A 14,347-nucleotide genomic window follows, 5' to 3' on the forward strand; every position below is an offset into this window, starting at 1 on the left:
TTAATGGGTTGAGTCAGTCTGACAAAGCCGCTTCTTCCCCAGCAGGTGTTCAAAAGAACAGAATGTCTAAGAATCTCTGTGCTAGGCCCCACACAAACATAGGGCATACAGAGTATCTCTCTTTCTACCCAGTTCCTTGCATGAGGTAGGTTGGATACTGGGGGTCAGCGACCATTTTGGTGACTTCTTCAGTCACCTGAGGCCCTGGCATCTTGAACCATGGTTCCATCTTGACGGTCCGCCACCACGGCACAATAGGGCCGCGCTCTTAGACGGCATGTTGCTCCAATTCCGTTGCAGGTATGAAAACTGTGGTTTTACCTCCTTCCTTATTTGCAGGCCGACCGGCTCATTCCGGACGCTCTGGTCTTTTCGTGCCATGCGCGCATGGGGGTGAGTTGTTCAGTTCGCAGGAACTCTCTCCAATCTGGGATCCACAGCATGGAGGCCAACACCTCCTCGCTACAGGTCTAGAACGCGCATCTTCGGATTCCGTTGGAGGAGGGTTATCTTGCTTTCTCAATGGGTAATTGACTTGGTTCATTGGGTATTCGGGGCCCTACCATTCAGTGGAGCCTTGGCTCCGTGGATTTGCACCACAACACGGTAGGTGCTGACGCGCCTAGTGTGCACAGCAGGTAGCTCAATTTGCTCTCTTCTGAGGTTCTGCTTGTGTAGGATACAGGGCTGTGCCCCGACCTTTGCAGGGTCTTCCTTGCTTCCATGTCCATTCCTTTCTGGGGGTGGCCTTCAACACCTCTCTCCAGTGGTGGTGTCTTACAGCGGACAAAGCAGGGACCCTGCCGATCTTGCTCTCAAGGGGTAGGTCGGTGCCTCTTCCATAGATCGGGCTGAACATTCAGTAAACCAGGTTCTCCTTTCAGGAGTCCCAGGGGGTAATTCTCCAAACTTGACAGGCTTGCTTGGCATCCCCCTCAACTCCTCTGCCATTCTGTACAGCTGCACCCATCATTATCCGGGGTGGAGGATTTTCCGTTCTTCGCATCCAGGTCCACTGCTTGGTCCTTCCTGATGGCCTATTTGTGGCCACGGCTGTGAGCCTCCAGGGCTGAGGCTCCATGAAGTTGCTTCTCTGCTTTGGGGCCTTGGGTCACCATCCACAATGGCTAGGCTATTCGATGGGCTTGTGCTCCAAGCCATAGTTTGAAGAGCCCTGGTCATCCTCACTGGTCGCAGTCGGTCGGACAGCGAAGAGGCGATGGCATAGGACATCTTCGGCAGGTAAAGGTGCACGGTGCCGTGGTTTTCCAGGTCAGAAGCCTTTGTTTCTCCCAGGACATCTCTCTACCTTTCTACCTCTATCCTTCTCCCCCCCCCCCCCCACTCTGTTCCCTCAGGTCTCCAGGGGCATTGGGGCTGGCCGTGAGGTTACTCCTGGTGGCTCCAGGCTGGCGGCACTAGTCATGGTACACCGTTATTCTCCCAGGGCAGTGTCTTTCACTGTATCCAGACTCTTTTCTACCGGGGGACTTCCTCAGTTGTTTTTCGTGCCTGAACTTCTAGGCCTGGTAGTGATGATGCTGTGGGTTGTTCTCTCTCTTGTGGTCCGTACTAGGCTGCAAGCCCGGACTCAGTTGTCATCTCACGCTTATCTCCGAGTTTGGAAACTCTACCTCTTGGGGTGTAATTGTTACAAGGTTTTGCCTCTCAGGTTTCAGGGCCTTCCTTCTGAAGGGTCGGGAGGCTGACTGACAAATTTGTCTCGTGATGTTACAGGTTTTAGCCCTGTTATTTTCCTCCCAGCGTTGTTTGACCCTTCTTCCAAAGGTCCAACCCGTGTTGGCAGCGTGTGTTTCGTATTTGCCATTGTTTCATCCGCAGATGAAGCTGTGGATTCTTAATCTAGTCTCCTGGGACTCTCACACAGGCTCCAATTGGAGTTGTTTCATTCCAGGATATTTCAGTCCATTCCTTGGAAGCTGTTCTTCCTTATGGCTATGGTCTTCCCTTGGCATAGTTAAGTATTTGTTTGTCTTCCAGGGGTGGTTCTGCATACACATTTACCACTCTAGCAACACGGGTTTCTGATGTTGTACTTCCTCCTTTGGTGAATCCTCAGGACTGGGATGATCTGGCTCTGCTTGTTGGCTGAGCTCTGCAGTTTTCCTTGGATGTGTCTTCTTTGGTATGCCGCACTTTTCTCTACGGGTTCATATAGCGCGTTGGAACATGGTTGGCCAGCTACTCTGCAGACCTTTTACGGTTTGAATCAGCTTGGTAATTTTTCAGCCTAGTCCGGGATGGGTTGACTGTCACCAGACTGGGTGTCAGCGCCTTACGCCAAGGGAGCTGCGATCTCTTGGGCAGCATGACGCGGGACTTCGGAATCACAGGTCCACTGTACGGAAATCTGGTCCAGTCCGCATGTTTGCCTATATTTATGTTTCAGGTTCTTTTGCCTCCGGCGACACCCACTTTGGGCGTACAGTTCTCTGCTCAGGCAGCCTGAGCGTTCCCTCCCCTAGGGGCGGCTTTTGAACGTCCCATGGTCCAGTGTCCCCCAGCCTTGATGAAAGAGAAAAAGGGAATTTTGGTTACTTACCGTTGAATCCTTTTCTCTGAATCAGGCTGGTGGACATTGCGTTCCCTCCCTCATGCTCAGTCGTGCGAGGTGTTTGGTTCTAGACCGGTCTTTTCCCTACTGGATTGTTTAGTTGTTCTAAACAGTTTCATGGGGTTCCCGCTACTCCTCTCTGGGTTCTTTTTAAAGAAGTACTGGCACTATGGGATTGCAGGGGGAGGAGCTAGGAGTTAAAGCTGCAGTGTCATTAGCTGGGTCGTAGTGAGCCACGCCGGTCCCCGGTAAAGAGGGGGCGTGGCCTAATCATGGGAGGCGTGGCCATGCCCCCTTGAAAAAAACAAACAAAAAACATTGTTTTGCTGCCCGACGGGGAGGGGGCGCTGTGAGCCCCTCAGCCCGGTGCAAAGCCAGAGGGGGGCGCGATCAGTGTGATCGCTCCCCCCTTCAGGCATAGGAGATTGCTGTGGCTGCTGCTTAGCAGCCACAAGCAATCTCCCACTGCAGCCCAGCACATGCTGTGTGCTGGGCTGCTGCAGAGGGAGGGAGGAAGTGAGGGGGGGGACGGCGCTGTACCCGCTCTCCCCCCCCCCCCCCCCTCTCTCGGCGCCCCTGGTCATTAGGTGCCTGCTCCAGCCCTACCGACAATCCCATGGTCCAGTGTCCCCCAGCCTAATTCAGAGAAAAGGATTCAAAGGTAAGTAAGCAAAAATCCCTTTATAGTGTATACCCATGTTAAAGATACTACATTATTTGCCTCGTTATCAGATATTATAATTATTTTTTTATAACCTACGATGGCATTTGGTTGTAGAACATGTAGGTTTGTATTATTTACATAACAAATGTGAAGTGGTTAAAGCTAGGTACAAATTATGCAATAATTGGGCCAAACAGCCGATTTTAGGATGCTCAATCTCATAATCTCATGGCAGATTATAATTCCAAAAGTAGTATTAGAAGGTAACATCTGACCTGCTGCACAACATTTCTTTACATATACTGAACTAATATCATGCACATTTTGACGTGTGTGTGCATTTCCTATTCACTGTCTCTTATCATTTCAGCCCATAGTCATTTGGAATGTTCTTGTAACCAGCTGTAGGACAGATAATAATTGGGTTTTTAAACAATAAATCACTAGTGTACACTAGACATCTGATGTTCTCCAGATTGTTTAATCACTATTAAAATTATACATTTGGTCAGATCTTGAGTGAAAGTGTTCAAGTGTGTAACTAGGGATGCAGTCATAAGGTCGACATTCACAATGTCTACAGTTATGATGTTAATATTATTGAAATGTTAACAAGTTGACCATGTCAACATCTGAAATCCCAACATTCTCAGAATGTTGACATTAGGATTAGTCTGTGGGAAGGGAGAATTAGGGTTAGGAACTTGTAAGAGGTTAGGGTTAGGCTGCGGGAGACAGAGGTGTGGGGGTGGTGGTGGTGGATTAAGATTAGGCACTAGGGGGAGGGTTAGGGATAGGGGGAGAAGACTCACTCACCACTGCTCTATCACATGACTGCACCAGAACTTTTTAAGGCAGGACGCGCCACTGGAGACGCAGCTACTGTCTGGAGTAGGTAAGTCTCACCCCTACACCACCTGGGATGGTCTGTCGACCTTCTATCATGTCGACATTTCAGCATTATCCACATGATAAATGTCAACCTTATATACCACACACGTCCACCTACCATTAGTCTTCCATTTACTACTGTTTGTGTATTGTATTTTTTGTTTTTCTTTGTACAGATGTGCCCACATACATCTATCTTCTGTGTGCTACAAGTCACGCCACACATAACGTGGGAGCTCCGTGTGATTCTGTAGCGCCGAGCGTATTTTTGTGCGTCTTTTTACCTCCAAATGCGCCTTATTCACACAGTGATGTAAATAGATAGCACAAGCAGCTTCTGCTGATAAAAATGATAATGCAGCATGCCTATGTTCTCTGAGTCTGCGGGTGTATCTGCATGCGTAACGCTACGTTAGTGTTACAGCCGCTGATACTGTAACGTAGCGTTCCGCATAAAGATACACCAACAGTCGCTAACAGAACATAGGCATGCTGCATTTTAATCGGCAGAAGCTGCCTGTACTATCTGTTCACATCGCTGTCTGAATAAGACGCATTTGAAGGTAAAAAAATGCACAAAAGATGTTCGCAGCTACCGAGTCACACCACGGCATGGATCTACTAGAAGGGCTGTTTAACGTGCCAGGAGGCTAGATGTATGTGGACCCATTTGTATGTAACATTCAGTTGACGCAAATTCAAAGGGCCTGATTGAAGTTTCATTTTTTTAAATGTGACCATGAAAACATGGTTCTAAATATAGATTCTTATTCTGCTGCATCTGAATATGAATCTGTTGATGAATCAATTTTCTCCTTCATCCACTAGGGGACACTGGAGTTCAAGATAGTGGGTATAGACGGTGGTAGAGTAGAGCCTGGCACCTTAAATAATTTAGAAGTGTGACTGGCTCCTCCCCCTCTATGCCCCATCAGCTTCAGTTTTAAGAATGTGCCCGAGAGAGCCGGTCACATAGGGCTGAGCTCCAGCCCACACTTAGTAATTTTATCTTATTTTCACTTTATTTTATTTTATAGCTTTCACAAAGCATTGAGGACAGACTGACAGAGAACTGCATCTGTCAGCCTGCTACATGGAGGCATCAGGACCCGCCACCACTAATAAAGAGTGTGTGTCCGGGTCCCAGGCACCCTGGCAGTAGCTTAGGGAGGGACACGCCACAGCTTAATATAGAAGCTGTGTCCGTGCTACCGTATGCCTAGCCGCAGCCCTGGTGCCAGCAGTGGTAAGTATAATCTCTTCCCCCGACTAGTGGGGGACTGAGGTAGATCTGCGGCCCCTCCGCCCCCATATAGCTGACTAAACAGCTCAGCATGCTAATGCTCCAACTGGGTCCTTATTTTAGAAGTTCCCCGTGATATGCCAGAGCTAACTAGGGGGCGGAGCTACCGCGCATAGAGTCGCGCGTCCAAGCCGACATCCCCCTCTATGAGGAGGGCACTAACAGCATCCCTGCAGTCTCCGTGTAGGAACACAGCAATCCTGCATCTGAGACAGCACGGTGCCTTGCCGCGGCTGTCATTTACAGGCGCTGTGCTGACGGATGGGGAGCGATCTCCCCTTTTCTTGGCAATAGACAGGCAGTGTTACCAGCCTCTATTGCGGCTCCTTACAGAGCAGCCCTATAACGGATAGAGCCGGTGACGGGAACTCTGTTCCCGGCGGTAAAGGGGCGGGGCTTAGCGCCGACGACCATACTCTGCCAGGGAGAGCAGGGCGCCTCCCTTCTCCATAGCAGGGAGAGGTCTGGGCCCACAAAGAGGCTGCATCCAACGCGAGAGGCTCAGTTATGAAATACAGCGCGGACCAGTGCCTGCAAGAGCAGTAGCAACTACCTGCATAAATGCAGTTTAGTTCAGTGTACACCTGCTGCACTGCTGGTGATGTCCAGCTATTGCTGCACCCTCCCCCACCCTCGCGCGGTTGCGCATGCTGAGTGATTCAGGATCTCCGCTTATGTGGTTCTGTTGAGGGGGCAGCTTGTTTCAGCGGTGCTAGTCAGGTGGAACCATTTATACAACACAACTATCAGGTTTCCCTCTTAAAAGGAAAAGCCTTATACAGCCTCCGACTCAGCGGAGCCTGCCGCAGCTGAAACCGGCTGAGTCCGGGTCTCCCGCCCTGCAAAGCTGCATATTGCTCCTCTCCTGTCTAGCAGCGGAGGTGTTATTTTAATGGGGATTTGTGACAGGCGGTGCTGCCACACTGTCACTCTTGTGAAGCAAGATTATCATAGGAGGAGAGACCGTGGTGTCCATCCCCTGCCCCCCCCTTCCCCTGCTCCAAGAACAGCGCTGTGCAACCATAGCGTTCAGCGGCCAATTCCCAGTAAGGCTTTCCTTTAGTTATATAAGGAAAGGGACCTATGTGTGGTGCGTCCTGCACTCCAGCTGTGACATAGTATTGTGTTTCTCCTCTCCCTCACATGAGGATGAGCTTCCCGAGGGCGCGCTCTGCACTGTAGCTAGTGGCACAGCTCTCGGTAATTGTATTCTGCGCCAAATATACAATTCCGACCAAAAGCGCTGTGCTGACTGGACATGGTCCCGCCATTTGGGCATTTTGCAGTGCCAGGTATTACGCCTGTCAAGCTTCCCCTTGGATCTATAACAAAGGGCACCTAGCTGATTTCCGGACTTGCTCTCCGGTTGGGACGCACTCTGCACGCGGAATGAGCTTGAATAGCTCAACCAGCTAATGCAGCGGAATGGTGAGCCATACACAGTGGGTTCTAGTCCCATCTATGAGGGAATTTATTTATCATAGCCTGTGAAGGCTACCTTATGGTACACTAGTTACCCTGCCTAAATGAACATACATATATGTGGCAGCACATATACTATATTATAAGCTGGTTTTAAAACCTTCCAACCAGCCTTCTGCGCTTCCCTTAAAAGGTATGCATATGTGCATCTATATAGATTTATATCTTATGTGCTCCCTTGACAGCACGCACAAGAATACGTTAGTGACGCACTGCCGGGGCAGTGGTTGGCATTACTGCCTCACAGCACTGAGGTTGTCTTTTTGCATTCCCACTTCTAAAACCTGGTGCATCTGGAGCTAAAATGGCTCACCTGATAGGCGGGTACACCAGTAACAGAAGGGTCCCAGAATCGAAACCAGTCTGGGACAGCGTGCTGCTAACATATCCTACGCCATAGTAGAATGACGGCCACGCGCGGCACATGAGCAGTCTCCCTGCTTGGAAGTAGCCACATGTATGTATGTATGTATGTATGTATGTATGTATGTAATATATTTGTATTTTATACTAAGCCCTGCTTTAGAACATATACATGTCTGGAATGAATTTTGTCCTGAGGCTCAGGTTCTTCCACGGCTCTAACTATGCTCATGTTATATTAAAAAAATAAAAAATAATAAATTATTGGCCCTTACTAATCTTGTAGTAGGTACGCGTAGGCATATGTGGATATATATATGTATTGCTGCTTATCCTCATAAGTAGGGGTAGGATCTGTTATTAGTTTTATATCTGATACCTAGCACTCCTGACGCGGTAGTTGGCACAAGAACTCCGCTTTACACTATCTCTTCCTAAGTGTGTACATATCTGTATGGATGGATATGTATGTAGGTATATATATATATATATATGTGTGTGTCTGTCTGTCTGTCTGTCTGTCTGTCTGTCTGTCTGTCTATCTATCTATCTAAGTATGCCTATACTTTCACAATCATTAGGTTACCTATAATGTCACAGATGGGAAGCTGCCTGAGATTACCAGAAGCTGTAGGCTATATCAGTATATATTAAATTGTGGCTCTATAGACAAGTCATGTTCTGCAGCTTACATAGGGATAGTCACAATTCCCTAAGGCATTGCTTCTAGTATGGACCTGATACAGGTCCTGGGGCCTTCTTGTATCTACACACATGTAATAACGATGTCTACTCGAGGGGTTATAGTTCGGTTTCTGTCAGGCTATATCTATGGCGCCCCTTTTCGGGGGACCTATTATTATTTACATCTACACTCCAGTGGCGCACTCGGTAGCGAACTGATTTGACACCAGGAATGCAGGATATATGTATATATATGTATGTGTGTGTGTGTGTGTGTGTGTATATATATATATATATATATAATGTATATATATGTATGTATGTATGGCATGCTGATCTCCTGGTGCAGGAGTCTGACAAGTAAACTTACTATGTTGGCATTAACTCTTCCTTTCAAAGAGTTTGCCTTCTCATGCAACTATGTTTATGAATATTTCTTAATAATTGGGAAATCCTGTTTTTTGACCCTAACTGGGGTTATCACTACAGATATATCCCTTCTTTACTTTGGATAACTAACGCATTCTATGTCCTATGTACAGGTACCTGTCTCAGCATAGATTCCGGTACTCCATATTATTGTCATGTCGCATATCTCAATAAAATGAGTCTCTGAAGGGCCCCTACGTACATTTCCTATCAGTTTATAAAGAATCCAGGTTCTCTACCTTCCTCCAGGCTTACTTAGTTAATTTACATGAAGGCCCAGGGCCACCCGCCGAGATAGGCAGGGTTCAGGCCTGGATTGTATTAGTTTGGTGGGCGTAATACGCACTTCACCATTATCAGTGTTAATGTAAGGATGTTATGCTAGCAGACCATTTTTGGGTTATATGTATGATCTCTATATGGATAAACATCCCTTATGGAACACGCTCCGGTATAGAGTCCTGTTGTACAACCTTCTTGTCTCCACTAACCTTTTGCTAGTTTTCTACAGTATTTTCTACTGCAACATCGCCAGACTAAAGTCTGTGCTGGAGAGCATTGGTCTTAACCCACTGAAGCTACTCTCTATACCTGACGTGGCTGGTTGCTGTGAGATGGAAAAGGTCAGTGACATTCTACATAGCGTCCAGAGGGCTTCTGGTCACTCACAGGTAAGCGGGCTTACTCCACTAAATGCCTTGGAAGAGGCTCCTATTTCAGGCAACCTGACATTACATAGCCGTTATTCTCCCTTACACACCCTAGCTGCTGTCCTAGCAGCCATCCGTTCTTTTAATCAGTTGGCTCTACGTTTTAGAGCTTTCATGGTGTGTGGGTACATTGTTCCAACATTGAGCTTAGTTACACTGTTCTACTAGAATCTGTTGGGGTTATGGACTGAATTGCACATCTTTATATTAAAGTGAGACAGTCACTATGTTCCACGCAGGGGGCCTGGTGGGTTTTTCCGTTCAGCATCTGTTGCTATTTCATCACATTGACAGGTACCTGACGGGTACCTTAATGGTTGTCTGCAGTGCTCTAGCCTTGCTGTATGGGATGCTTCCCTATATTGGTAGCGCTCCCTGGCTGGCTGTTGCATCAGTGCTCTTTAACTGCTAGGGTGTCCTGGTTATTTCAGACTGTTTGGGCCAGCAATTGGTACTGACTACGCACTTCCATCTTGTTGGAAGAGGTCTGTTGTTTAGAGTTTGTTGATGTGATTTCTTTTCTACTGCAGGGTTTCAGTTGCTGCTTATCCCTCTGTTTCCAGATTGGGTTGTACTACTGTCTGACCCTCTGAAGGGATGGTAGTCTCAATCCTCTCGAAGCCGCCTCTGCCTCATTCCCAGTGGGATCTCCACTCGTTTTAGACGTCTATGGTCTAGCCCTTTTGTTGGTTAAAAACCTTGTAGTAGTTGGACCTCAAGACTGTTTCAGGGTGACTGTTCGGTCTTGCCTTTTGTCTCCCTGTATACTCTTTGTTAGGAGTCTGTGGACAGGATCAGCTTTGTATCTGTAGATTGGTATCGTTACACTTATATCTATATGAGTTATGTCCAGCAGTGCTGGGATTCTGCGGTCTGCAACTGCGGCAGCTTATGGTTTCCGAATCTGGTACGGTTTTCTCGAGTTTTGTTCTTGGATTACTGCCCTTCTCCTATGGATTCTGGTTGGGGTTCTCTGCTCCCAAAGGTCCGGCTTGGTCTGTTTTCCGATGAGTTTATGGTGTTCTGATGCTTCTCATCTGCAAATGTTTTCTCACTAGCCGCTTTATTCTATTCGATTTACGTTGTAAGTTGTGGAATTTCTGTGACTGTTCAGCAAGGAGTTCTGATTGTCTCCTATGCTCTACGACACTTGATCCTCGGCTCTTGCCTTCCGTTGGGCCTCCGGTTCTGGGAGGTTCCTGTTTCGTTTGGCTGAAGGGTCGGCAAGTTCTCCGCGCTTCCCACCCGGGAGGTTGGCTTTGGGACGTCCCCACTGTCTTGAACTCCAGTGTCCCCTAGTGTATGAAGGAGAAAACAGGATTTTGGTACTTACCGATAAATCCCTTTCTCTGATTCCACAGGGGACACTGGACGCCCGCCCAGCGCTGCGTACATGCCATTTTGCTGGGTCCTTATATGGTTGTGTGACTGCATGTGTTCCCTGCAGTGGTCCTCTGTTCTCTTTCAGTTGGTCTTGTTCCGTTCAGTGGACTTTCTCCTTCTCCTGGTCTTCCTATTGTCCTCCGTCTCCTCTCGGGCTCAGTTCTTAAACTGGGGCTGATGGGGCATAGAGGGGGAGGAGCCAGTCACACTTCTAAATTATTTAAGGTGCCAGGCTCTACTCTACCACCGTCTATACCCACTGTCTTGAACTCCAGTGTCCCCTGTGGAATCAGAGAAAGGGATTTATCGGTAAGTACCAAAATCCTGTTTTCTGTACTGAATCTGTTGGTGAATCAATATGAATGAGTAAATTGAATTCTAATCCATTATTGATGTTGGGACAATGATCCTGATGCCTTCTTCCTCATTTACTTTATGGCCTTTTGGTTGCTGTTTCCTTGCAGTGCAAGCTGGGCATAGTGAAGTTTATAGAGGCTGAGCAGGTGCCTGAGCTGGAAGCGGTCATTCATCTGGTTATTGCCTCCAGTGACACCAGGCACAGTGTAGCTACTGCTGCTGACCTGGAGCTGAAAAGTAAGCAGAGGTAAGACACGCACAGAAAAGAGAGCTTCTGCACAACAGATACAAAAACAAATTATATAAGCCCTGCTCCTAAACAGCAGTACAAATTCTCCTCTTCTCTCACACTGACATATCGCATTGGCTGTGCTGCACAGCTGATGGACAGATATGTCTGCAGACATATCTATCCATCGGCAGGTGTGTGTGGGCGGTCAGCTGTGGCAGCCGCGGGTAGGGGGGCGGGACACGCCCCCTGCCCACTGGAACACACCCCCTGGTCGCCGGGACCCGCAGCAAGAGACAGATGATGGTCGTTCAGTGTGTATGAACGACCATCATCTGCAGATATATCTGCAGAACACTCGATTCTGCAGATATAGCTGTCAGGTGTGTCCCCACCTCTAGTACATCTCCCCCTCAGTGTCGCTGTTGGCTGTTACCTTGCCTGGGGCAGATGTAAAACTGGAATCCTACCACACTGCCCCTAATGAATGTAAATGTGTCCTTAAAGGTTGTAGGAAACAGATGTTGCAGCTGGGGCACTTGGGGCCAACTTTCCTATACTGTTGATTTTATAAAAAGGAACTCAACAAATGGACATTAATCATGCTCTTACTGTATATGCAATACTACATCACCATTGACACTCCTCAGTTTATTGATCTTTGTGTTTTAACTTTTTTAACCTTTTTATTGCCTTAATGAGTGGTAGCACAAATCATTTGAATTGTTATTTGGATATTATTAACTACATAGTGTAACTTTTTTTTTTTTCTCCTTTAAGCTTAATTGATTGGAATGATCCGATCATTATCAGCAAGATGTACAAAGTTTATTTGGGAGACATACCACTTAAAACAAAGGAGGTGAGGTGTTTTTTGTCTTAATAACGTGTCAAATAATTGGTGCTAATTCTAGGAAACTATTGTGCCATCCCCAGTATCTCTTCAGCCCTCGCTGGAAAGCATTTTAGTCTAACGTTACATTTTATGCCGACTGAATTTTCATAAATAATATTATAAAAGTTTTATAGAAAGATATGAAATCAAGATTTCTCTTTTTAGGGAAATGTCCTAAAGCCTGAACTGAAGAGAGATCCCGTCAGCACCCGTGTTAAATTAAAGATTGTGCCACACTTGTTGAGATCAAGGCTGGCAGCAGAATTATTTCCATTTAACATACAGGTATGCCAATGGTTTGCATATTGCAGATATATGTATCATTTTAGAAATATATTAATTTCATACTGTTGTATTAGTTGTATCTTGTGTCTTTGGGTTACTGCCATTATGCTGTCTCATTGGGCTGTACGGTGCTGTATGTGCCTAGAGCAAAAAAGAGTCTGCAGGTGTTCTGCTCTATCGGGACATGTAAACAAGTAAAACAGATTAAAATGGCCACCTCCTAATAACATTCCTTATAGTGCTGAGTTTTGTTAATAGATTTTGGTGACTAAAGATGTGAGATGGATGTTTGACAGTATTTTATGAAAATGTTTTCATCATGGGCGTAGCTAGAGTGTGTGCAAGGGGTGCCATTGCTATGGGCTTAGGAGGCCCCAGACCCACTTAATATAGTTATCTTCCAAGTACCTGAAATTGCATACTAAAAAATAGGGTCTGGCCCATTGCCCAGGCCTGAAAAGGGAGACTCGTCAGTGGCGATCTGTCCCTCCCTCCAAACTGATATGAGCCATCTCCCACACTCCTGTTAGACACAGCTGGGGTAATCAGTAAGCCCAGCACTGTTGGAGAGTAGGCTTCTCCTTGTTTACAGCCTTGGTGAAGCTGGGGCAGGGCAAGAATTGAGCTCTGAGATTAGGACTGTCCCAGAAATTAAAAAAATCTCCACTCAAAATGGAATTTCCTGCCCTAGGAAGTAACCCCCTCAGATAGGAGCTAGTTGGTCCTTGACCCCTGTGTCGCATCATGTGAACTGGAGGCACTGTGTGGCATAATGTGTACTGCCAGCACTACAATGTGGTATATTGTGAACTGGGGGGAATCCAATATGACAATATTAATTTGAACTGGTGGCACTGTGTGGTATAATGTTAACTAGGGCAATACTCTGGGGCATAAAATGAACTAGAGCAATATTATGAGGCATAAAATGAACAACTACTGTAAACAGAGGTGTCTCTTACACATGTTTGGGAGGCTCAGGTTTTGGATGTGGAGAGGGGGAGGTTAGGTTTAGGTGCTAGGGTAGGAGGTTAGGTTTAGGAGTGGGGGAGTGTTAGGAATACTGCATACTGATACCGGTATCCTAAGCCTGTCAGTATGCCGGCATCAGGATTTTAACCTCTGGGATCCCAAGTGTCGGCATCCGGTACCAAACTCCTTCCTTGTCGTGTTGGTCAGGTCTAGAAAAGGACACATTTGTTTAGTTGATCAGTGAAAAACTCTAAATATTTATATGTGATTATTTTGCATTTATTGCAGGTGGTTTACGATGGCCTGTTTGGTGGAAATACAAACGCTAAATTAAGATTGCTATCTTTGCAATTTGTGCACCACATTTGTACAACGTAAGTGAATGGCATATCTAAGAATATTTTCTATATCACTTGGAACAAGAACCATATTACCATTTAAAAGGGAAAATAGGATATTTGGTACTGACCATTATGATCCATTTCTCTTAATCCATTTGGGGACACTGCTAAGCGTGAGGTGTAGAGAGCACTGTGAGGAGTTTGCACATCAAACTAAACTTGTTTATACTTTATAGCTAAAACCTTTCCTTGTACATCTCACTAACCCCACAGGAACCAGTATTAGAATCAGTTGAACTTTAGAAAGCCTACAGGAAGCCTACTATCTTAACAAAACACTTAACAGGGTGACGAGCAACACAATGGACAACAATGTGAGGGAACACAGACATTAAATTTTTAGAACTTTGTAAAAATATGAAAAGAGGAACCATGTGGCCACTTTTCCCAACTGCTCCACAAACCGATCGAGTCACGCTGCCCAAGAGCTGCTTAACAATCTGATAGATCACGTAGAATGGTAGCTGTGATCCATCTCACAATGGACAGCGTGGTCGCGGCCAACCTTTCTTGTGCGCGTCATACAAGACAAGAACACTGTTAGTTTTCCACAAATACACTTATATTCACATACTGTATATCCTCAGGGCCTGAACTACATAAAGGATGGGCAAGTCATCCCAGCCACCCGAGGACAAGTCTCCAAATGCAATGCAGGAATAACCATATCTTGTTTTAAATTAAACTTAGGGCCTGATTCAGACTTGGGAATAGAGAGAGATCT

General features: G+C 46.5%; 1 protein-coding gene across 3 annotated transcripts in view; it reads left to right on the top strand.

Moving 5' to 3' along the window:
- Positions 1 to 14,347, top strand: part of ECPAS (Ecm29 proteasome adaptor and scaffold) — a 130,088-nt gene that overhangs the window by 17,915 nt on the left and 97,826 nt on the right. For all 3 annotated transcript variants that reach the window (XM_088460105.1, XM_088460103.1, XM_088460104.1), the window contains exons 7-10: positions 10,949 to 11,088; positions 11,851 to 11,932; positions 12,131 to 12,250; positions 13,511 to 13,596. In XM_088460105.1, coding sequence (XP_088316231.1) covers positions 10,949 to 11,088; positions 11,851 to 11,932; positions 12,131 to 12,250; positions 13,511 to 13,596 — 428 coding nt within the window. The remainder of the gene's footprint in view (positions 1 to 10,948; positions 11,089 to 11,850; positions 11,933 to 12,130; positions 12,251 to 13,510; positions 13,597 to 14,347) is intronic.

The sequence above is a fragment of the Taudactylus pleione genome, unplaced genomic scaffold, assembly GCF_031769625.1.
Source record: "Taudactylus pleione unplaced genomic scaffold, aTauple2 ptg000967l, whole genome shotgun sequence".
Classification (NCBI taxonomy): domain Eukaryota; kingdom Metazoa; phylum Chordata; class Amphibia; order Anura; family Myobatrachidae; genus Taudactylus; species Taudactylus pleione.